At 39.0% G+C, this 25,126-nt stretch overlaps 1 protein-coding gene and 1 long non-coding RNA gene across 2 annotated transcripts in view; one reads left to right on the top strand and one right to left on the bottom strand.

The window, feature by feature from the left end:
* grhl2b (grainyhead-like transcription factor 2b) overlaps nt 1-18,856 on the bottom strand; it is a 20,573-nt gene extending 1,717 nt beyond the window's left edge. The window contains exons 1-15 of the mRNA XM_015011490.2: nt 18,714-18,856; nt 17,012-17,201; nt 15,475-15,542; nt 13,703-14,066; nt 12,764-12,822; nt 12,424-12,580; nt 10,542-10,653; nt 6,269-6,363; nt 4,441-4,599; nt 3,226-3,283; nt 2,911-3,050; nt 1,739-1,776; nt 1,527-1,618; nt 740-825; nt 583-647 (exon numbers count right to left, since the gene is read on the bottom strand). Coding sequence (XP_014866976.1) covers nt 583-647; nt 740-825; nt 1,527-1,618; nt 1,739-1,776; nt 2,911-3,050; nt 3,226-3,283; nt 4,441-4,599; nt 6,269-6,363; nt 10,542-10,653; nt 12,424-12,580; nt 12,764-12,822; nt 13,703-14,066; nt 15,475-15,542; nt 17,012-17,201; nt 18,714-18,733 — 1,703 coding nt within the window. The 5' untranslated portion in view covers nt 18,734-18,856. The remainder of the gene's footprint in view (nt 1-582; nt 648-739; nt 826-1,526; nt 1,619-1,738; nt 1,777-2,910; nt 3,051-3,225; nt 3,284-4,440; nt 4,600-6,268; nt 6,364-10,541; nt 10,654-12,423; nt 12,581-12,763; nt 12,823-13,702; nt 14,067-15,474; nt 15,543-17,011; nt 17,202-18,713) is intronic.
* On the top strand, nt 18,720-23,535 carry LOC148156430 (uncharacterized). The gene is made up of 2 exons (XR_015764632.1): nt 18,720-18,824; nt 22,629-23,535. It is a non-coding gene; the product is annotated as an uncharacterized LOC148156430 (long non-coding RNA).
* The last annotated feature ends 1,591 nt before the right edge of the window (nt 23,536-25,126 follow it).

Genomic DNA, 25,126 nt, shown 5'->3' on the forward strand with positions numbered 1-25,126 from the left:
AGAAGTAAATGTACCAAAAAATAACTTCCTCAATTTATTTGATTTCACATTATGACATGAATTAATGTTTATCATTTTCAATTATTCTAACATTATTGCTATTATTTTTAATTTTCCATTTTATTTTATGTTACAGTATTTTCACTCATTGTTTTGTTAGTTTTAATTTCAATATTTTTTTCTACGTTTCTCTCCCATATTCTGTAGTTATTTTGTATATTTTATTTACTATCACTTATTTTTTTTATTATACTTTGATATATTATCTCCTGTAATCTTTCTCTCCTTTATCCATTTATTTACAAATGTTATTTTCCCCATGTTTTCTTTGTTTTTTTTCTATTATGGAACGATTTCTTTCTTTCTACATTTATTATCAATTTTGGCAGGACCCATCTTTTTCACAATAACAAAGATTTTATTTTGAAGACATTACTGCTTCAAACCTATTAGGAGTTTTCACAGAATTAAAAGCCAAAACCACTCCCAAAATTGTTACGTTTGGTCATGTTTGATCATTAATTTAAACCTAAATCTGTCAATTTCTGGACATAAAACAGTTCTACTTTGACACCGGCTCACCCTTTTTTACTTTTCTTGTACACTTTGGCTATCCTCTCTGTGGGCACGCCATACTTCTCTGATATCTGTTGAGAAAAAACAGAGGGGCGCGTGAGGACGAGGTCTTCTGGAAATATATTCTGTGTTTGACGCCTGCAGACAGAAAGGCAGCGCTCACAGCGTCCATCAGTCCTTTGAGGGTTGGAGACTTCAGCATCAGAGCATCAAACACTTCATCCGTCTCCTTCCTGACGTACAGCAGCACTGCAAAGCAACAGCAGAAGGCGGCTAACGCAACCTGACTGGTAATGTCACAGTTCCCAAATTTTCTCTTTATTTTTCATGAAGCCTCAAGGATCTCAAAGTTTCCTTTCTTGCACAACAAGAAGATCAGAATCACAAATAACCTTGGGCTGTTATTTTGACATTTCCCACACGTAATTATTAAAAATCACCCAGACCAGCACTATTCCGGAACAAGCCGTGCTTGGAGAGGATTTTTAGCGTGTTTTGCCAAGGATGAACATTGAGTACCATGTTTTATTCCCCAGGAGCTTCGGAGTAAATAAGGCTGTGTGAAGTTCAGGAACAGCTGCTTCGTTCCTCGTGGGAATACGCTGCTGCTTCAAATTGTGCTGACTCAAAATAAAAGCGTTTGCTATTCCTTACATCCAAGCAAACACACTGGCTCAAATAATTTGGTATTACTTGCCAGATGTGACTGAAAGCCGACCATCTATTGCTTTTACCTGCTACAGATTAAAACAGCATTTTGTTTATGGCTGTAAATATGGGGGAAAAAAAAAAAAAAAAAAAAGCAGAGGAATAAAAATTTTGTTACAGACTTTATTATCCTCTTCCAGAGTTAATATCCAGACCTGGAAAATACTCAAATGAAATTCCAGACCTTCCCAAACTTTGCAGGAACCCCGTTAGTCGGAAAGCACGTCTCGTGCTCGTGTTACCTCGTTTGTGCGTCTCTTCCCGGCTCTGTTTGTGTGGCGACGGGCACAGGTCTTCATCAGTCGGCCTGAACATCCTCTTCACCAAAACGCTCCTAAAAAATAAATAAATAAATAAATAAAAAGGAAGAAGAAGAAATTATAATCCCGAGATCTGCTGGCTTTGTTGTTGCTATGAGGCGTGGTTTCCTGTTTTCCTGCTGATGCACACTCACCCTTCTCTGTCAATCTCTTCTGCGTTGAACGTAAACACCTAGGCACAAATTAGGAGTTAGAGGTGAAACTTCAAAGCCTTATGCAAAATGTTTTAATATTTAACATAAAATCAGGACAATAAAACTGTTCAAAATGCCAGCTAATCCGTTTCTAATTGAGTAACAGTCACAGTAATGTGACAGAAACTTTTGTTTTGATTTTGCTTCCAAGAAAGTCGGAATTTTTATTTTTTGTTTTGTTTTATTTTTGAAAGAATATTCAACAAGATCACTTGGAAGCAAAATGTCAGGAAATGTCAGAGGATTTCACTTTTTTTCCACAGAATTGGACATTTTACAAAATGTATTGGTTCATAAAACTACGCATCAGCTTTTTGCACGTTGTTGCATTGCAAGCTTAAACTTTGATGCATTTTGTTGGAATTTTATGTGACACATCAACACAAAGAAAGACAACAGATCTATATAGTTTTTTATTTTAAAACGGCACACGTTTCTACTTTTTTCTAGAATCTCGTCTGCCTCGTTTGGCCTCCATCTCAAAATGTGGCGCGCTTAGACTCCCCACGTCTCGAATGGATTGTTCTATAACAAGTACTGATTCTTTTCATTCGATCACTTTTATTTCAGTTTGCAAAAACTCTGCTTTGTTTTGCATTTGTCCAGTTTAACAGAGTCACTTTGAAACCCAAATATAAAGTTGCTTTGAGGACAAGAAAAAGCTGTGAAATAGTATATTTCTGGTATTAAATCACTGTAGGCTCTCAAAACACAAAAAGGATAAAATGTTGAAATCAATTTTTGGATTTGACAAATCGAAGATGAAAGATGTTATTCAAACATAAAAGAGCTTGAAAATTTCTGCACATTCAGAAATGAAAACTTTTGCATTTTAGAAAATGGAACGAGGGAGAAAGTGTGGAAAACCCATCATGTTTCCACGCTAACGATTAAAGCCATTTCTAGACTTTTCTAGAATGCATCCGAATGCTTGCTGCAGGAACATTTGAAGTATAGAAAAACAACGTTATCATTTCTTCAGCTTGTGGTTTCTCTGTCCCTCTCTATGCACCTTTGCAGTAGGTGAAGCCCCTAGTTTTTGAAACATTTTACCATTACAGATCTGTAAAGTCAGATTTCGGCTAAGAGGTTTTGTTGAACAGGGCGCCTACCTGCCCAGCCCTCTGCAGGTTACCGAAGTGAACGTCAGGGATGAAGAGGACCGGCTGGGCCTCCAAGTCCGTTATGGTCTTGAAGAAAGTGACGTCGGACTTTTTGGGAATAGTTATGACCCCGACACTGGCATCTTTCCCTACGCAGAAGAAAAACGAAGCACTTCATTCATAATAATTCACCCGGTCTTTGTTTACTACTAAAACAAAAATAACTCTGTTTATAGCCGTAAACTGTAAGAGAGCACTCTATTTCTGCTTCCATGTTTCAAATCATCTCAGTTACTCTTTATTTGTGTTTAATTTTTGCTATACCTTTCGACTTCTTGCGCAGTAATTTCCTCTCTTCATCTCTTATTTTTCTCTCAGCTCCCTGGAGAAAAAAAATAGTCAGGTGGTAAAAAAAACGATTCAAGTCTGCAGGAGTAGCTAAAAAAACAAAAAGCCTTATTTATGCGCAGCTTTGCTTTGACCACTAGAGGGAGCACTGATGTCAGGATTCAGCCTCATTGCTCTGAAAACTACAGGAAACATTGAAGTCGGAACTTCAATAAACCTCAATTTTTAAAGGCAAAGTTTCATAACTACAAAAACTGATATTAAAGTAAATCACACAAAAAAATTGGTTAGGAAGATAAAATTTGCGACCTTATTGTAAATATTCCTTTAAAATAGTTAAAAATGTAAAAAATAAATAAAAAAAGAGCCAAATAATGTGCAGATTCATAAAAATAAAGACATCCACAAGTCAGGTTTGGCAGCATTGGTAGCTTTTTGTCTTGTTTTGTAAAACAAAACTTGCATGTTATACTATGAAGGCTGTGAGTTTTTCTCTCCTCTACAGGATTTGGCTGCAGTTCCGGTTGTCACCACTAGAGTCCAGCAAACTACAGGTCAGCATCCTGCACTGCATCTTCAAGATAAAGGTCTTTCGTTGCATCAGTATAATCTCACACATGTGACAGTCTGTTGATTTATTTACAAAAGTAAAAATAAAAAGTAGAAATGTGAATAATAAAAAATTATAAATAGGTAAAGGTAAATACAGCTAAAAACCTTCTGCTTATTCCACCAAATATTGATCTCTGAACTCTTCCCGAGTTAAAACATTAGTGTTGTTATTTCTAAATAAATGTAAACTTGCTTTCTTTGCATAATTTAATGTCTGAAACCGCTGCATCTTTGTCGTTATTTATAGACTGTTTCTCATTTTATGCAAATAAATACAATATTTTTGCTTGGATTTTTTTTTCTCTTGGCCACTGTTCAAAATGGTAAAAACAAGAGAATATGTTCTTTATAAATCAGAAAAAGGCTGTGAGAAAATAGCAACTCACCTAAGCTTGCACTTGATTAACAAACCATATTGCAACAATTCACAGTAACAAGGACAGTTAGATAGATTTTACATTTCACATGTCACCACCAAAAACTCTGAATCTTTACCGGGTTTTACAGCTTTTACAGTAAAGCAGGATTGAGTGGCATGTTCCTGCAGATGTTAACAACAGTGCAGCAGTGTTTGGTCACCTTGTCACAGAAGACCTTGATCTGTGAGTACGCCCTGTGGAGCGGCTTGTTGCTGCGGTTGTTGTAGCTGTACGTGTCGATCTGGATCATCAGAGGAAGACCCTTCACCCCCTTCTGGGAGGAGAAGTCTGTGCTCAGGCAGTTGACGGTGATGAAGATCTGAAGGCGACAGAGTAAGATGAGCAGATCCGGCTTCAGCACTCGCACACGTAAAACCTACTTAAGACAGGAAGTGATCTTTGTTGGGAACGTGCAGCCTCCTGATTCGAACCTTCTTCTGTTCTCGTCTACAGAAATCTTCATGGGTCTCTTTTGTTTCACTCTCTAAAGCCACGCAAGCCAAATTCCTTTCAACTCGTCTTGGTTTTTGCTCCGCAGGAATCTCAGCAGATAAACATCAAAACATGATTATCGAAATCCAGAAGGTAAGCAAGCTGTCACTACGTTCAGTAAAGAAACAGTTTTTTTTTTCTCTAATCTTCTTATCAAAATATCTCCATTCAGTAAGATTAGACAAATAACATTTGTGTTTTCATGTCTTTTTATTTAAATTTAACTCTGGACTTTGACTAGACCACTTTGATACATAATTATGCTATCACCTAAGCTGTCTATTCCATCTCTGGCTGAAAGTTTAGGGTCTTTGATCCACTAGAAGGTGATATACAACCCCAATCTTAAGTCTTTTGCAGCTTGTAGCAGGTTATCTCCACAGCATAATGCTGCCACCACCGTGTTTCACCCTGGAGATGGAGATAGATAGGTATCCTCTTCTTTTCATTTCAATATTATGTTATATTTTGTGTAAAATTAAATATCCAAACAACAAATAACAATAGCAATTTGTCCTGAGTGAAAATCAGCAATGTATGCATGTATGTAACAGTTTTTGCTTTAATCTATTGGAAATGACTGTTGCCACATGCTTGTTCAGAAAGAGAAATGCAACCTGGTGGACTACAGCATTTTATAATACGGATCTAACTGGAATTAGTCTTTTTATCTGTGTGTATGATTAGATTGACTATATTCAAGTACATTGACAAGATGTTCTTGTTTTGTAAAGTGTGTTGGGATGACATTTCTCTAAACAGACGCTATACTTGCGCCAAAATATCAAGTATGTGACAAATAGAGCAAGTCAGAGATAGTAAGAAGCATTGGCTTTGATTTCTTTCAATCGTCTTTGTCTACGCTTTTGCAATAAAAAAAAAAAAACGGTCTCTTGACTCACAGTGCACATAAACAGACCAAACGCACACACCGAGTCCGTCAGAAATGAGGGCAAAACAAACAAGAGAGGGTGGGGACGGGCGCTGGTGTGTGTTGGCTCTTGGGGGCACTCCGAAGTTTAAACACCGACGGGGCTGCGTTTAAGGAGTGGTCACAAAGGAGTGGGCTTCACAGAAACAAAGAGAACAAACAGAGCAAATGTAGGCGGCTCTGCCCGTCGGTTTTATGACACCCAGCTGAAAACGTGCCAGCTAGAGAGAAGATACAGCTTTCGGTGCTCAGATCTTGACTGATTGCAGCATTATAGGATTTAATATTAAACATGACAGTAAGCTCTTGAGCATTTGCGGTGTCTACAGGTCAGACGGTTGCATCACATTCGAAAAACCGGTTAATTTGTCAAGTAAGAGCGTTTGTTTGCCAACATCTGAATCAGCACAAAAAAGAAAAAAAAAAAAAAACCTGTCGAGCTGCTTTTCCACATCCACAACACGCCTCTAGTGAGAGTAAATAGAGTAAACTGGTTTCTGGGAAAATTACTATGACATTTAATTCCTGCATGCAAAAAAAATACAGTAACATAAGTCCTCTGTACCTTGGCCTCTTCGTTCACATCCCAGGTGAAGGAGATGGCGTTGTAGGCGATTTCTTCAATATTCCCGATTGTGTTGAAGCTCTCCTTGTAATCAGCTGTTTAATAAAAACAGTACGTAGTTTATTTCTTGCAAATACAAATTTCGAATGTATTCCCAGCTATCAGGCATTAACCCAACAAATTGGTCAATAAGAGCAAAAACTGGTAGCTATTGTTAAGATAAGCAATCATGTGGCACGCTTCAGTTTTAGGACATAAAGCCTTATCTGCTTGAGTAAACAGAGAGTCTGGCTTCAAAGGGCAAGAGGATGCAAAGAAAGGCTATTCAACTGGGGCATAAAAGGGCAACTAGATCAGTGCTTCGGTTTGCTTTGGGTTGACCTCTGACCACAAGTATGGGAAATAAAAATTGGGGCCATAATAAGAATGCTCTTCGGCCAAGCACCCAATCAAAGGAACATGCTAAAGAAACAAACAAACCTACAAATGAATAAATATATGTGTGTAAATAAAAGCCAGACTGCTTTTGGGAGGGATTTTCTTTCATTTTCAGAGCCTCTTCAGCTGTTACATGAAATGTTAAATCTCTCTGTTAAGATACAGTAAGCTTAAACTCTAAGCTAGCTGGCTAGTTAATCCTGAGCTATATAAGGTAGCTCGCTGAAGATAATGAGTTCTAGCTAAGATTGCTAGCTGACATAAAATAAGCTCGAGCTCCAGATAAGTTTGCTATCTTATTTAATGCATAATATAGTCAAAGTTTTAGATAAATAACGTAGCTATCTTATTACAAATTTAAGCATAGCATAGCTAGCTAGGCCATCTGAAGTTTAACATAAGCTTCAATTCTAAGATGAAATTGCTTTCTAGATAAGTTAGCTAGAAATAGATAAGCCTAAAATCTTGATAAGTCAGCTAAGAGAAGATAACCTTCAACTCAAGAAAAGATAGACTGGCTAACTAGCTTACCAAGAGTAAGATAAGCTTAAACTCTACGTCAGCTAGCTAGCATTTATAAGCTATAAGCTTGCTTACTTAGAGAGTGTCAACTAGAATGAACTTAGCTTAGCTTAATTTCCAGGAAGGAAAGCCAGATGGATACGGACAGAGAGGTAAGGGTTCATATATTTGATTCATTTGAAATACTAATTTTTAAATAAATAAAAAAACACACACCAAAGTTAGTCTGAATACACATATAGAAAAAACCCCTTTAGAATAAATAATAATCAATTATACTCAGTCGACTGCTTTTTTTTTTTTGTGGGATGGATCCGCTAAGATTTGTTTTTACTGTTTGACAACAAGTTTAATGTGACCATTGTCCAAATGTGTATTAGCGAGGTCCTCCATTATCCTAACCGCCATCGCATGAACACTTCCTGGTCTCTGAGCAGGTGCACAAAGCAGCAGGGCAGGCTGAAGCACGCCTTCCTGTGCGAACACCCCCCGAGTAAATAACCTCATTCAAATGACCCATTCTCTGAAGCAGCCCCGGGGTACGATGCGCCTTGTCTCAACCTCTATTCATGCCAGCTTTTCTTTAATTTCCATCCGGCTAGAACTCACTTTTACAGCACTGCCGTACACAGGTGGTCTACTAGGGAACAATGTTTCGAAAACTTTGAGTGCAATTATGTGCAGATACGTTTCTGCAACCGCATCTGTTGATATAATGGAAAAAATATTTATGCCCTATGGGTTGAGCTGCTGATGCGTCTGATCTGTAACTGTGTCTCACACATGAACATAAAAACAGACTCATTACACTTGCAAAAACATTAAAAAGAGACACCTGAGGGATTTGTTCTAAAAAAAAAAAGAGAGAGAGATTACACTTCCTCATAGCAGTTGTACGGTGGATATTTGGAGAGAGGCTAGAGACATAATTTCATGCTTTAGTAAGATAAAAAAGCTAATTAAAAGGCAACAGGGTTCAAAAGTTTTACAACAGTTATTTATAAGTTAACAAAACTACTTAATTATGTAACCTAAACAAGAGAAAATCGTGATCTAAGCATAATTCGAGTCAATAACAAAGAGTCGCACTTTTCATGTCTTTGGAGATCACGCCGACAGATTCCTTTAGTTTGGCTTTATTTCTTCAAGAACCCTCTTATGCATCAAAAATCGACCTCAGACTAATCTAAAATTCCATTATACTGAGGAATCTCACTTATCTGTGCCAAAACATGCATTTTATTTTCTCTTCTACACTTACTTGATGAAGGAAAAACTGTTATCTTTGAGGTAAACCACTGACAATTTTGGATATACTACAAAGAAATGTTTTGGAGTTTTTTTTGGAGAGCGGAGATTTACAGTTTGTTGCGCACTTGCGGAAAATTACCTAAGATATGGGCATTTCTGTAGCTGTTGAGACAAGACTCCAGCTTTTCAGAAAGAACCCCAATGCATGAATTTACATACAATGTCTACTGTTGGACTTGGTTTGCTTATTAAACTCATTAACAGATTAATAGACCTCATCGAGACTTCACTTTACTTCATTTACATGTTAAGTTACATTTCTACATATTCTACTCATGCAAATCTTTCACAATTTGTTGATTATTCTGTTTTCTTTGTGCATCAGTACGGTGAAAACCATCTCTTTAAAAAAAAAACACCGCGTAAATAAACGTATAAACTCCATGGTTCACCACTGTGCAACTAATCACCAAAAACAATTAGGATTCTCATACTGGGACAATTATTTGCTCCGACAAGTTAAGTTGTGATCTGTCCAAGAATTTTGGACAGACACCACCCCAACAAGAGTCTGGCATGAGATCTTAGTTTTAGTTTTTCCACTTAAATTCATGTTTCGCTGCCATGAAAGGCCCTAAATGTACCTGGAGATCTAAAGACTCGTGTGAATCGAAGGCTGATTGTGACTCATCTTGGTTGGTGTAAACATGAGAATTAAGATGAAAATCTACACTGAAGGAAAAAATTACTTTCAGCAGACCAGGACCAGTTGAGGTAACAGTGTGGCTGACATTCCTCTCCCTGCCCCAACAAGCTGCGCGGAGGTGTGTATGTGTCTGTTTGCCTGCATCCAGACCCAAAGTCTCCCACATACCTCTGAATCTTTGCCTACCCAGCAGGCCCAAGCTTGTCACCCAAACTGCCTCAGAGCGTCTCACATGCATTCACTCAAAGCGTAGAAAAGACGGTTAAGATTCAAATGCCCCAGCCGAGCCCAAAGGGAAAGCAAATGTCACGGAGCGGAGATCTTTCGGATCGGCGCCGGCGGGAAGCGGCGTAAAAAAGAAAGTTTGACGTGTCACGTTTGGAACAGACAAGCATTAAGATCAATCACTCTGGGTAATGTCGGGAAGATTAGAGGATTTATGCTGAAACACATTCACGTTAAAACACTCATTGGTGTGTGTGTGTGTGTGTGTGTGTGTGTGTGTGTGTGTGTGTGTGTGTGTGCGTGCGTGCGTGTGTGTGTGTGTGGACTGCAGGTCAACCTGATCCATTGCCTGATGGATGATGGCGGGCAGCTGGGTGGAAGCTGGTTTGGTATCGCTTTATTTACTTACTGAGCACATTCCAGCACTCCTGACAATATAAATATGTCATTCTGTCTCTCAGCCGGCACATCAGGCGAAGTTTTAAAACGTTTAAACCGCTTAAAGCTCTTTTAATTAGATGCCTTTTTTTTTTTTTTTTTTTTCCCAAATGTAGTGACTCTAAAGTAAAACTGCCTGTCAGATGGCTGGACAGAGCATTCCTACACTTTTCACATTCCTACTTGGAGTTTGATGGTTTAGTTTGACGGCTCAACTGTTTGTGTTGCTTTATAGCAACACTGCAACATTTCGAGACTCAGTTTTTATGACATCATGGACGTTTGTTTGAATGCAAGTCATTCACAAATTTGGTTTTTATGATAAGTGTTTTTGTTTTTTCCTCCAACAAAGCCACCTCTACTAAAACCAAGTTCAAGAATCTTGTTTCCAGTTTCAAATCCAGAACTAAAACAATCCAGAGGATAAGAGAAAAGCAATTACATTTATTTTGATGTGGAAAATCAGAAACAAAGTTCACAACATCACGTAAAAACCTTTTTTTTTTTTTTTTTTTTCAGATTTTGAGCTTTTAAATATTCAAATTCCCATTCCTTTACACCTTTCCAGGCATTTCAGCATTGCATATTGATGACAGTTAGGAACTACAGTCTATGCAAAAAGCACTTAAGTTGTTCAGCGACTATCAAAGCCATTTTTAAACATCTCGCTTCAAATTTTCAAAAAAATCTTACCGATGTCGAGGACCCGCTGTTTGGCCGTGTGTTGCCGCGAGTGCCAGTACTTCCAGTACTTGAGCTGCTCGTCTCGGTTCTTGTCCTCGCTGAACACCACCATGATTACACTCTGAGAAGCAGAACAAGGGAAGAATATGTCTAAATAAATGATCACGCTGAGATAATGTCAGACTTTAGCTGTTACTCATGGCATTACGACACCTTGGCATCCATCACGGATAAGAGATTTATGAGTCAGGTTGCTGTGTAGTTGGAAGAAAGTGTTCATGAGCTACAGCAATCTGATGATGACAAAGTCAAAACCCAGCAGTTTAACGGGCTGTTCACACATGAAGGCCAATTTAAACCGGCTCTGCAGCGCAAATAAGAGGTTATATCCTCACTGTAATGTCAAGTTCTCATGCCAACTATGTAGCACCATCCACATAATAGACCGAAAGGCACCTGAAGCCTTTTATTTTAATGACAGATGTCATGTCAGAGTTCATTTCCATCACTTCAAATAAAGTGGTAACATTTACTTTTATTTCTGGTGTCTTTTACGCACCAGCTGCACCGGTGCATGCTTTCAGGAGAGATGAATATGTTTCCCATCTAGAGCCCACACTAGGCGGGAAATATTACCTCAAGAGCCAAAACAAATTACGATAGAAACAAACAAGTTTGAGTGAGCAGTATCCAAAAAGCAGAAAAGTAAATTATCTTTGACCTGATTTGCATTCTTTATTCAACGTGTTTGGAGTTCCCGTCTTGTTTACCATATTAACCGTTAATCCTATTAAAATAAAAATCCATAATCTAATTAATGAGCTGTAGAATTTGACACAGTTAAGCCCAAAATTATTCATACTTCTGGTAGATTTAGGTTTAAAATAACCGTTTAATCATGACAACATGTTTGTTTTCTCAATAGAAGTAAGATTAACTTTTTAATCATCCCTATCAAAGTCTCATATTGACTCTGTCATGCTGTGACATTATTATTATTATTATTATTTATGGCAGAAAAACCACTACATAAAAAAACCTTACTAGACATGAACCTCTTTGCAGTTTCAAAATATTAAATTGATTCAAAATGACGAAATAGCCGCCTGGATAAGTGAAGAATTTAAGTTATTAATGTTGGTACCCATTCAGACACACATGATGATCAGTTTCTCTGATTTCACTTTTTATAGATATATGTTTGAGTAAAATGAACGTTGTCCTTTTATTCTATGAACCACTGACAACATGTTCCAAGCAAACATTTGGTATTTATTTGCAGAAAATGAGAAATAACGAAATAACAGCTACAGCGCTTTCAGACCTCAAATAATGCAAAGAAAACAAGTTGATATTCATTTAGAAACATCAATACCAATGTTTTAAGAGGTCATAAATCAATATTTGGTGGAATTACCATGAGGTTTCTTCCAGAGCTGTATATCAGAGAGCCAATATTGAGATACATTCTCATTAGGGAATTGTCTTAGTCCATCTGACTTAACCTGACTTCAGTGTAAGAATCCAAAATGTTCTGCAGCACACGTCTGGCTTTCAACGATACATCTCACTATATTCCTCAACTGCCTACAAATGTTCCACGAGAGTTTCTGATCATGTGTGCTGAAGACGACAGCCTGCAGCGAGAGAAAAGATAAAAGCTGCAAAGCTGCAGGCTCTGAACATAAAAGGAGCTTAAATATTCAAAAGAGTTGACCAGAGCAAGCAAAGCAAAAACCCTTTGATGCCAGTTATCTCCTGCAGTTACAGAGGGAAAAGGACAGTCCTTTTTTTTAAAAAAAACAAAAGCATGACATTACAGATGATGTCAATTAATTAGTGTATGAAGAACTCCATGGGAACATGAGAAGGAAATGAGCCACTCACTCACCCGGACTTTGCTGATGGGGTGACGGAGGCGCTTGTTGGCGCTGAGCTCGCTGAGCGTCACGGCGTAAAACTGGCCTTTATTTAGGTAAGTCATGGGTCCCTCGCCTTGTTTCTGCCGCAGCGAGCGAGTGGCGTCCAACGTATACTGAAAACTGCCGCTGCGCACACACATCAAGAAAGATTTGTGATGATAAATAACAAGGCAGGTAACAACAACCAACAACTCAGCTCAGTCATGCGTGTCTTTATGGATCATTTTCAGAGTTGCGGGTTTAAATACCGGTTGCAACACTTTACTTATACATTTGTCTGCTCTACTATATGAGGCTGCAGGGACTTACGCTCCCTCCTGATGAAATAAGAAGTCGTCTGTAGCGAGAGAGGAAGGTGAGTGGTACTTCTGTTCAAAATGCAGGCAAACAAAGAAAAACACACAGAAAGAGGAAATCAGTCCTGAAAAATTCAGTCAGCTTGAGAGGAACTCGTCAAACAATGCAGCAAATGAAACAAAAACAGAAACTCCTCCGCAGAGGTTTTCTCATGAACAGACCTGAGAGCAACAGAGGCAAAAAGGAGACAGATAATCAACGTATCTAATGTTTAACCTCTGCCTACACGTACAGATTCACACTTACACCAATCATCAGCAGGTTTCTTACTGGCATATTCTTTGTGTGGCTAATTTATTTCTCCTTTTGCATCAGTTTCCAACGTTTTGATGCAGCTTACAGTAAGCTGAACGCTACCCATTTCCATCATTAAGTTGTTATAGATTGATATCAAAGTGTTGGGATTTAAATTACATCATCCAAACTAGACTTTACCACATGCAAGAGTTGTTGCATCATGCAGCATCATTGCAATGTTTCTCTATATCCTGCATGGTGCAAAAAGCTAAAACAATTTATATATATCTTCATATTGCAGATTAAAGTCATTTTTATTAGATGCCAGTTTAAACTATAGGAATGCCTCCATCATCACTTCTACAAAAACTTATATTTTAATCTTCAAGCAACTGGAAACTGCTGCTGTCTTTGCCAGTTATATTCATTCTGTATGTATTAAAATAAAAAAAAACTAACATAAATCTTATAAATATCAATATGACTATAGCTGCACCAATGGATATATATATATATATTTTGCAGCAGTATTAAAGAGTATTAAACCATGTTTGTTTTTAATTCAGGTACAAATCCTGGGATCTTGTGAAACCATGCAGCCTGACGATGTCATATCGTCTGCAGTTCGTACAGCTGCAGTGTTTTCTGTCTCACCCCGTCTGTCTCCTCCTCGTACGGGCTGTCAGGCGGACTCTGCTGGTCCTCCTTCATGTACGAGCTGTGGCTGACGGTGGTCACTTCGTAAGGGCTCTGCTCGTAGACCACCCGCTCCTCTCCTTCCACCCGGTAGTGGAGGCCGGGTCCCGCCATGAAGACGGGCGCGTACACCTCAGCTTTGACCACGGCCACGGCCGGAGGGTCTACGCCCGCGGGGGCCTCCCCCGTTGAGCCGCACAGCTTGGGCTCCTGGTGGTCGGTGCCGAGCGAGAGGTTGACCGGGACGGATTTTAGGACCTGGACGCGGTTGTCCAGGGTTTCTGTCTCATTTTGGCTGGTGGGGTTGTTTGGCAACACTGGCCTGACCAATAAAAAAAAAAAAAAGAAAAATCATGGGTTACAATTGGGTTATGGTGTTCTTTTCTTCTGAGCCACGCAACAAAAACAGAAACAAAATCATCAACTTTATTAAAAAAAAAAAAAAAAAAGGGCTGGCACAATGTTTAAAAATTAAAGGTTTGTTGTAAAGTTTTATTGCCTTAAGCTGAAATATGTAGCAGGTTGTTTTTTTTTTATGGCAAACCGCTCCCATTTCATCCTTGTAAATTAAAAAAAAAGTCTCTTGTATAGTGACTGCAATGTTTTTCTTCTTCTTTTATTCTTTGTGGAGGTGGAATAAATGACTTACATCATCTTATATCAAATGATTTTACATTGTCATTTGCACAGAAACAGTAACAACAACACATCCTTGGACGCTCCTAAAGACAGTGGTCTTAGGGCCAGATTGGACCGGTCTCTAAAAGCTGAGCCCTGGGTTCTTGAGTGTGTTTACAAACTGTAATAAGTCTTTTTATTCTGCTTTCGGAGGAATGGCTTCTTCCTCTCCGAGTGGCTTTTCCAAATGCGAGCTCTCTACCCACTGAGTCACAGACACACCTCAACAAGCGCAACAAGACTAAACTGTGATCACTTATTTAAAAATGACGTACACAAACAACACACTCCTTTTGGTTAACAACGAGCCAAAGCTGCAAAAGCAGAAAACTGCAAAAATGGAAACTTTCTTAGAAATTACTCGATGCGTTGTCAATGTTTGTTTTTTTTCTGCTTTGTAGGAATGAATGGATGAATGAATGAATGGATGGATGGATGTTTGGTTCAGTCCTCCATGTCTGAGTAATTTACCAAGAAAAAGAAGGTGAAGAATAGCGCAGCAGGTGTAACTAATAAGCACCTGTCCATTCGAAGGGCAAATTTTGATTGATTTAGCAGCAGAGATTCATTTAGCTTAAAATGTTGTGGATTTTAGTTAATAATATATTTTTATATTTATACCTAGTGAAGCAAAGCTGACATGTCAAAAAATGACAAATAAATAAAACCTGGTAATCTGATGTCTGTCACCAATCTTTAAGGTATTTTTTATTATAAAATGTATTAAAAAGTTCAACTAAAACTTTTTAAATAAAGAACGATATTTTACCATGTCATAAACAATAAAAATAATAACCGTTGTCAGTATGTTTCCACTTTTTCAGCAGGATTTTGTACTTCATATTTGTCTCAGAGCGGATATCAGGCTTTTAAGTCTCACTCATCTCTGACATGTTTTCTCTAATTTGGCTATAATCCTTAAGATCTATTTGTTCTTAGAAAAACAGAACGCTTTCATACTAAGCTATTTTATATGTCACTCTGTTGGCTTGTACTTGTGTTGTTATTACTGACAGCAAATCCTTAGCTTTGTGAAACTTAAATTTACTGACCTCTTCTCCGGGTCTTCAGGGATTTCAGCAACTTTGGGGATTGCCAAAACTCTCTTTTCTTTGGGCACCTGGAAGGAGGAGGAGAACCGTCAACAGCAGAAGATACCAACCGGCGGTGTGTGTTTCCTGTTAACAAGTTTACTTTCTGAAGGATTTTTAATTGCTTTGTATGATTTCTTCCCTAAGGGAAGAAACTCTTGCAAAAAGAATGCAATCATGACCAAACTGAATAGTTTGTGTTGGAAGAGGTTCAAGTTTAATTGCCTGAGTGCCTCTTTGCCTTGAGTGGTAAAAGGGAAGCAAAGGTGAGAACGGGAAAAGATCGTCTTCATATCGAAATGTTCCCATTTTATTGTTTTCTGTTAATCTTTATCCATCTTAAAATGCTACCCAATCCCCCCACCCCAAGCTTCTCCTTGGATAAATACAGAAAACAATGAAATGTGAAAATGAAAGGTGAAAAAAGGTCCACTTAGCAATCTGTAAATGCAGGAAATAGAAACTACTCCTGAACCAGTGCGACTGTGTTTTTTTTGCATCTGAACTGTCAACACCGGAGGTTTCTTCCTGCTAAAAGGGATTTGTTCCCGTCCACTGTGGCCACAGGACGGATTTCTAGATTTGATTAAATCAGCTGAGCTTTCTTAGACGACTGATTTTGACTGGATTGCATTTTAGCCAAGATTAGACTGAAATGTAAGCAAGTTAATTTGAGTCTGTGTAAATAATTTTATTATGATTTGGACCAGTATGTCTTGAAAAGTCATTATGTGATTGGAGGTGATCTGAAACGACAAAACCAAATGTTGAAGTTTGAATGTTTTTAGGCTAAATCTGGGATCTACGGGCCAAAAGGTCACAATTTTAAATTGTTCTGGTCTAAAAAAAAAAAGACAAGAATATACATTATGTTGAGGGATTCTGCTTATAATGCCACAGTTAGGAAATAAGCCAATACTTGAAAGGTGCTTGTGGCTTTTGAGTATGTACCACTCCAATTAAGCGTCTATAACAGACAACACCATTTACCCAACTCTAGTTTTTCCTTTCTGCCTGAAAAACAATGCAGTTTCTTTAAAGCAGAGGCATGTTTTTATGAAGTTGACTGATGAATCTGATTGTATTTTACCAGTCTGTCTACCTTTAAGGTTTCCTGGTGTTTCACACACCTCATTGTTTACTACAGACTTCTGTTTGCTGATGAGGTGTAGCGGAATGGAAATCTTGGAAATCGTGTTTGGTGTTGTTCTCCACTGTCGCCACATGCTTGTTTTGGATTGGGGATTGCTGCAAAAATAATTCACTTTTTACCAATTAGAATTAAATGATTTACCTGACTATATTTGAATTGAATTGGACTCTGGAAAAGACTTTGACTACATAAGTTGAATAAATTTTACTGATTTGAATTTGGATCAATTTGGATTCTATGTTACTGAACTGCGAAGCACTTTGAGACGGCGTTTTTTTTTGGTGAACTGAACGATATAAACCACTAAAACGATGTGCACAGCCATCACCATCCTCCACACTGTACCTTGTAGTAGTCGTACAGCAGCCCCAGCGCGTTGGCGCTGTCCTCGTCCCCATTGATGCTCATCATGGCCTTGGTGGCAGCCGTCAGTGGGTTCTCCAGGTACGACCTCCACGCCTCATCCTCGCTGGTGTAAGCGCGACGCACGGCAGGGAAAGAGCTCTCATTGGGAACGACCACCACCAAACGCTTACTGGAAGAAGGTAAATCCAACGGTTTTTATTGATTCACTGCTGCTTTCGGCTTCTTTCTTAACTCTGCCTTTGATTTTATTGAAAGTCTTTATCTCAATGATCGATTTCACAAGAATTCACAGATTAGCTTGTAATCTATAGCTGCCATTTGGGTGTGTATTTATGCGTATGTGTGTGTTTGCCTTGCCGCTCTTTAGTCCCACTTAAGTGGAGATCACAGAGTAGTTAAACACACTCGGTGTTGCCACAACATCTCTCTGGGCTCAGCCAATCAGAGGATAAAGCTCTGAGTGAGTCAACTTGAACTTGTACAACAAACAGTGCCAAAATGAACACTTTCATTATCTAACAGCTGCAGCACAAATAAAGATTAATCAGTAATGTAAAATGACCGTGAAATAAAGAGAACACATCTTTAATTTGTATTTACTATATGTAAAATATTAAAAGCAGTTACTTTGTATAACACCTTTACTTTTTGGATTATAAATTACACTCCACAATAAGCTTTTTGAATTTTCTTTCTTCTTTTCTCAGCAAATAAATATTTTAAATTATATTAGATTTCAGTTTTGGGGTTGTTTTTTGTTGCCAGGTTCTCCATGACTGCAGTTACTGCGCTTGAATAACTAAACATTAGTGTAAAAAAAAAAAAAAAAAAAACCCTGATTACTATCTTTCAATTCCGCTACGTTGGATTTTTGCAGAAACTGTTAACCACTGCCTGTCAAAATAATGGCAGACACCTGCTGTCGCTATGATGACAAACCCTTAAAAACTGAACATAACAGAATAATAATAATAAAAAGTAATAGATTATACACTTTTAATTAATTTGAACAATTTCAGTATGAAGGGCCTGAAAATAATAAATATAAATGTACTATAATTGAAGTTTTATTGAAGTTACAAACCATATTTAAAATATTTTTTATTAAAGTACTATGTTGTGCTATTAACAGGTTAATAAATCGTTAATAAGGCTCAAATTTCTCCCTTTCAAGTTAAAAATGTTTATTATAATTCTCTAAATTAAAGACGGAAATTCGGTTTCAGTTCCTAATCAGCACCTAATTTTTTTTATGAAGAATTTGCGAATAAAACGCACAAAGAGTAAATAAAAATATATAAAAACTCAAGAAATATTTTAGAAGCAGCCAAGAGAAAAAAAAAATCATGAATCTGAAGTAGGTTTATCGAAAATTTAAAATATCTAGAAATAAAAAACGTTTAAAAATTTTGTCCTGCCACTTTGACGGGCTTTTCCATCAGTCAAAAATGGCGAATTCCGCTCTAATGAAATCCACGGCTCCAAATATTTGCGTGAAAAGCTTCCTGCCGGACCTGAACTCGTTAGAACATGTATGGCATAAATATCCACCGCAGGTGATGTTATGACCAGCGACTGAGCGCTTTATTTCGCTCCACAGCCCACAAAGCTAGACCTGGAAAACAAGCGTCTCTTCGTCCAGAACCCATCTAAGCTCCTCTCCTCGGGCTCGATCACTTACTTGTCTGTCTCCTGTGACATATTTCTGCTTCCTCTACGGTTCTTCCTTGTGAAACTGGACTTTCAAGTCGGAGCAGCTAGCAGAGTGAGTTTGTCAGAAGTTGGGCTACAGGTAAGTCGACTTTTCTCGCCCCGCGTCTTTTCTCCCTGCCTCTCTCCGGGACGGTCTCTCCCCTCCCCGCTCCTGTCCTCCTCTACCTGCCAGGTAAAAAAAAAAAAACAAACAAACAAAAAAACGTCCTTCCAATCTGGACCAATAGCTTTGCTTCGTCTCTTCTTCAGTTTACAGGCATTTTAGAACAAACATCGACAATCATCCAGCTGCCATACGCTCTAATATTTGCCTTTTTAATGTCCGCTTTACACGAAATTCTTTCACTGGGAGGAATTGAAGGTGAGTTCCAGAGTCGGCTCCTGATTGGCTGATGCTGAGCGGAGCGGAGCTCTGATTGGCTATCAGGTAAGGGGCGGGATGGCTCACCTGCAAGCACAATAAAAGACATTCTGGCTCAGTTTCTAGCTTTTTTTTGTACAAACTACTTTAATTTCCTACGTGTAAATACCCCCCCCCCCAATTTGCACACATGTAGGTAATTCATTTGAGTAAAAATGAGACTGCTTCACAGCAAAACAACAAGAAGATTCAAATAGAAAACAATTCAAGTTAAATAAAATAAAAAAAGGTTAAAATACAATCAAGAAAAAAAAACAGGTCCTGGAAAATTATCTTTCCTTATCAGTATATTTGTATTTTAGACCAAAAAGTCACGTTTGAAACAGGTGCAAAATGGAAAAGCGGTAAAGTGCAACTATTTTGATTAAAATGTAATGTAATAAAATGTAATAACTGCCTGTGTTCATTAACAGAAACCTTCATGATAATAATAAAAGTTGGTTTATCTAATAAGATCAACTTACTTTGTCCGCATCTACTGACTTCACCTTTTAACCCTCAGATTTTTTTTTGAATGGCTGCGCTGTGTGATTTTTAGGGAGTTTCAGATTCGACCCCGGGCAGGCACGCAGGAGCCCTGTCATTAGCTCGCACAATGCCATTGTCCTGGTAATGAAGCTATTGTGTGAGGAGATCCCAGAGCTTGGGATTACCCTGACTGAGCAAACAAAGAACGAACGTGTGTCTGTGTGATGCAGTGAGGAACAACTGAGGAGCGGTTCAATTATTTGCAATTACTCATGCTAAATTTAAGATTTCAGCCCTTTTTGATCTAAAATAAAGATCAAGTCAGATTGTGATCCTTACGGGATTTAACAGGCATTTGATGATGATTTCAATGCTCTAATGGTACGATAATCTGAAATTCAGTCGAATGCAGCTGTGCACTGTTCAAACTGGTTTTAATGAAAGTGTTTGCATGATAAAATGACAGATTTTTGCTTATGAATGCCTTCAGCCTCTGTTGTATGGAAATACACAAAATTATGTTTTACATTCAGTTTAACCGTCAGCAGGAGTTGTGCATGTTTGCGTGCTCTGCAGATGATCACTATCCTCCCTTGTCCAATTTGCTTTCCAGAGCACCTGAGCTCTTTATGTGTGCGTGTGTGTGTGAGTGTGTGTTTGTGTGTGTGTGTGTGTGTATTAGAGCAGGATTGCTAGATAAATACAGGTGGGGTTCTTTTCTTCCTGCAGCACCGAGCCAAAGAGAGTTCAACAACACAGACAAAGAGAAGGAAATTAAACTGCACGTTCAACTTTTTTATTTTTATCTCTGCTCAACCTTATTTTGTAGTTTTCCAGTTTAAACAGATTCAGTTTCCTGTCAGGAACTTTGCTGGAAATCACTTAATAGAAACTAAACAGTTAAAAGGTGAATTGCTCTCAAAGATACAAAAACGACTACTCCGAAAATAACTGAAATATCCACTTCCTGTTGGCAAACATGGAGAAATGCAAGCTTCAAATAGCTTGTAAAATGTATATTTATTTATTTATTTGCTTATTTATTTTTATTTATATGTGCGTTGCTTGTGTTTTCTTAATAGAGTGTCACTTTTCAATCTCTGAATCCTGTTTTGGTGTGTGGTTTTGAGGTGCCACTATAAGATTGTGAGTTTAAGTCCTTATGGATTTTATGGATTTAGCCCTTATTTTGGCTAAAATAACCTGACTTTTATGGAAGCCTGCTAAGAAGGGAGATATTATTAAAAGTCGCAATAAGAAGTCACATTTGCATTTTGCCACAACTCATGTAGAGACCACAGAAAATATGAAAATATGTTACGGAAGATGTTCTGTGTGATAGGACAAAAGTGTAACCTTTTAGCCAACATGCAAAATGCTATGCGTAATAAAACAAAACCCAATGAAGTTTTAAATAATCTCCACAGTGAAACATGGCAGTGGCTGCATCATACTGAGGGGACTCTCTTCTCCAGCAGGGACATGGACGTTGGTCAGAGTTGATGGGACGATGGATTTATAAAGGAATATAAGAACCTCTTACAGCACATTGATACGTTAGAATGGCCTAGTCAAAGTCCAGACTTAAATATGATTTGAAAATCATTGTTCACTGATGCTCTACATCTATTCGGACTTTTCTTTTTTCTTTTTTTTTAAGATAAATGGACCAAAAATATCAGCCTGTAGATGTCCAAAGCATAAATATATATATATATGACCCAAGGTGTAGGTTGTGCAAGGAGGCCTCTGAGACAGTCCAGCACATAACAGCAGGTTGCGAGATGCTGGCAGGGAAAGCGTACATGGAATGACATAACCAAGTGGCGGGCATAGTGTACAGGAACATCTGTGCCGAATATGGACTGGAAGCCCCGAGGTCAAAGTGGGGAACACCTCCAAAGGTGGTGGAGAATGACCGAGCTAAGATCCTGTGGGACTTCCAGATCCAGACAGACAAGATGGTAATGGCGAACCAACCGGACATTGTGGTGGTGGATAAAGAACAGAGGAAAGCCGTTGTGGTGGATGTAGCAATACCAAGTGACCACAACATCAGGAAAAAGGAGCATGAGAAACTGGAGAAATACCAGGGCCTCAGAGAGGAACTGGAGAAGGCCTGGAAGGTGAAGACCACAGTGGTGCCTGTGGTCATCGGGGCCCTCGGGGCAGTCACCCCCAAACTGGAGCAGTGGCTCAAACAGATCCCAGGAACAACATCAGACATCTCAGTCCAGAAATGTGCAGTTCTAGGCACAGCCAAGATACTGCGCAGAACCCTCAAGCTCCCAGGCCTCTGGTAGAGGACCCGAGCTCAGAGGATGAAAGAGACCACCCACGGAGGGTGAGAGGGGAATTTTTTCTTTTTTATATACATATATACCAAGACCTACATTTTAAAAACAGATTGGACACAGATCTGTTTTTCTTACTAAAATACTATTTGGTTTTGGATCTGTATTACTGCGACCTTCATTTCATGTATGCCATTATGTTTCATTTTAAAACACAATTTGATATTTGAAAGTTTTCTCAGCACCCCAACCTTGTTTTTGTTGATCACAAGTGTGGCCCCCGACCCTTATTTTGAGAAACCCTGCGTATAATCCTACGCAGTAATAATGAAGAAACTTTTTCAGAGCATACAGATAATCAGCAGTGTTAGTTTTTTGTTGTTTTTTTATTTGTTTTGTTTGTTTTGTTTTTTTTTGTTAAAAAAATAAATGTAATTGTTGAAAAAATATTTGAGATGACCTGAAAGTGTTTCCTTCTGCTGGGTTTGTCTGAGCTGGTCCTGAAGAACGAACTGAAGTTACTACTCACTTGGCTCGGTTTTTCTTTCCCCCTCATGTACATCGGTTTAGCTGGTATGCATAAATACTGAGATGCTTTGTTAACTGTTCTTTGGAAGAAGAAGAAAAAAGAGAAGCATTGCTGTGCAAAATCAAAATACAGTTACGCTTTCCCCCTTATCTCCTCTTTTCCCCGCATCAGGAATGTCGGCGCGCTGTGTGGCGACAGGACAGCTGGAAGAGGGAGAGGGTCCCCCGAACAAGCTGTCACAGGCAGAGTGAGGGGCCACGAGGCCTCCGACTGTCTTCCCTCAAGTGGGAGTGTGTGAGTGTGAGGTTCGCGCCGTGACAGAGGTGAAAGGTGTAGCCTACATACCAGGAGTTTTTTCACGGTGGGAGCAGCTTGTCTGGACTTGGCCAGGATTAGGTTTCTGCATCTGTGTGTGTTTCAGAAACTCACAGCTGAGGCGGAGACGTGATGTGTAGCGGCTGGGCGGAGGGTTCGCTCAGATGGAGGAAAACAAGAACCTGAGATGAAGATCAAGATATTTGATTATAAATAAACACTGAGAGAAGATCGGATGACTACGAGGAAGTAAATCATGACTTCTATTAAGAGTCTCAGAGATAAAATGACCTGTTCATCCCTTCAGACATCTCTTATTTGGTTTAGCAACATCATCATAACTCAGGTTTTGTTCGTTTACATTTTGTATGTATAAGCAGTCTCACGTAGTCATATAAAAACATTTTTAAATAGTAGTAATAGTGAATAAATTTGTGCTTTTTTGAAGCATTAATGTAGAGGTTTATTGTAACTATTGTCATTTTGACATTACACATTCATCACATAGCAGATAGTACACCACCAGTAGGCTGAATACATCTACGACGGGATAGATGAAAGCATTTCACATGTTAGAATGGCCTAGTCAAAGTCTAGACCTAGGTCCAACTGAGAATCCTTCACAAGACTTTAAAACTTCTGTTCATGATACGTTCTTGATCCGATCTGCTGGGGGATTAACTATTTTTCAAAGACATTTTTAAAAATATGTTTCATTTTTCTTCCGCACCTTGATTATTCTCTGTATGGTGATTACACAAAATCACAGTATGTGTGTGCGTGTGACTTTTTTCACAACATATTATGCAGAACAGATAAGATATTAACTGCTTGCAGCATCTCAAGAGAACCACACTTAACAAAAAACCTCCAAAAGTTTAATGTACTCTAAAATTGATGGAAAACATAAAATTTGTTTTTAACATTATAGATGGGTTGTTGATGAAAGACATCGGTTTGTGTTGCCCCTGTCCGTTCGATTCAAATCCTGCTGACTTCAACCACAAACAGTCCTGGCTTGCACACACAAAAAAAAATCTGAGCGCCGCTGCTGTCGGTGAGTTGTCATCACCTTCATAATCAGCCTCTGTCCCACCGGCCCACCTCTGACCGACCTAAAACCTCACCTCTCCCTCTCTTTCACCGACTGTGAGTGTGTTGAGGTAAGGAATTAACTTTTTCTCCCCCTGGAGGCATGGTTCGCCCTCTCACTAACGACGCCAAACCACTCAGAGGTCGTCCACTCAGATCCACAGGGTTTGGACGTTATTTTTGTCGAGTTTCTTCCCCTCCACGTGGGCGCACCGCTCATCACAACCAGACCTCTGAAGGCTTGTGTACAGCCCGACTGGTCGGGCGGCATTGTGGCATGTTGCAGCAGCAGCAAACTGCGGCAAAACCTGTTGGTTTGGAAAAAAAAAACAGGGAAAGCGGGAGTATGAAAGAGAAAGAGAGAGAGGAAGTGGCTGACGGGGAAGATGAAATCCGACTTCCTCTTCCTTCAACAGCCTGCAGAGAAGCAGGGAGGTCACATTCAGCACTGTTTGGTGTCTCTGTGGCCTCCTGTAAAACTCTTAAAATGGCCCAAACTCGGAGTCAAAAAAGGAGGTGGAGGGACGGATAAAGAATTTGGTTGTCTGCGGCAAGCCCCTGCCCATTCATAACCACAAAGGCCAGTCAGATAATATTCTCCTCCGCCACTCAATAGCTGACACCTGCGAGATTTGTTTTCACGCAGGCCCTAAGGCTGAGCAACCCCACCCCGAACCTGTAAGCAAGCAAGTCTCTGCACAACATCCTGCAGGGTGGTGGTGGAGGGGGAACCTGAGCAATGTGTGGCTTTTGTCATTTTTCCACCCCTTTCCTCCTTTCTTTTTTTTTCCCCACTTTTGGCTCTGTTCTTTAAAGCATAATCACATCCTTCTCTCCTGAGAGATATTTTCCTCCCACGTTGACAAAAGGAGTGAAAAAGCAGAAAGGTGGAGGTAGGGGGGGAGAACATGGAGGCAGGCGAGGGAGTTTTCTCACAATGATAAGATTTCTCCTGTAAGGAAGTCATGACACCTGTCTGTCAGGAAGCTCCGTGTAAATGGCCTCAAATAAATAAAAAGAAGAAGAATATACCCAGAGTGAGTATTTCTGATGTTTATCCAGACAGGTTGCCTCTGTTCGACTCATGTGACAACCGGAGCTGCGCTTTATTTACATATTAGCTGAATTTAGTCAAATGCAAGGGAGATGATGAAGAGCTCCACTGTTCCCACTCACAGGCCAAAACCACAGTCACACAGAGAGATGAGATAAAAATCTAATGTAGTCCTCTGAGCTGCATTATGTTCAGTTTGTGCTGCTGC

Source organism: Poecilia mexicana, unplaced genomic scaffold (assembly GCF_051168715.1).
Source record: "Poecilia mexicana isolate PSO_F unplaced genomic scaffold, ASM5116871v1 scaffold_11, whole genome shotgun sequence".
Taxonomy (NCBI): Eukaryota; Metazoa; Chordata; class Actinopteri; order Cyprinodontiformes; family Poeciliidae; genus Poecilia; species Poecilia mexicana.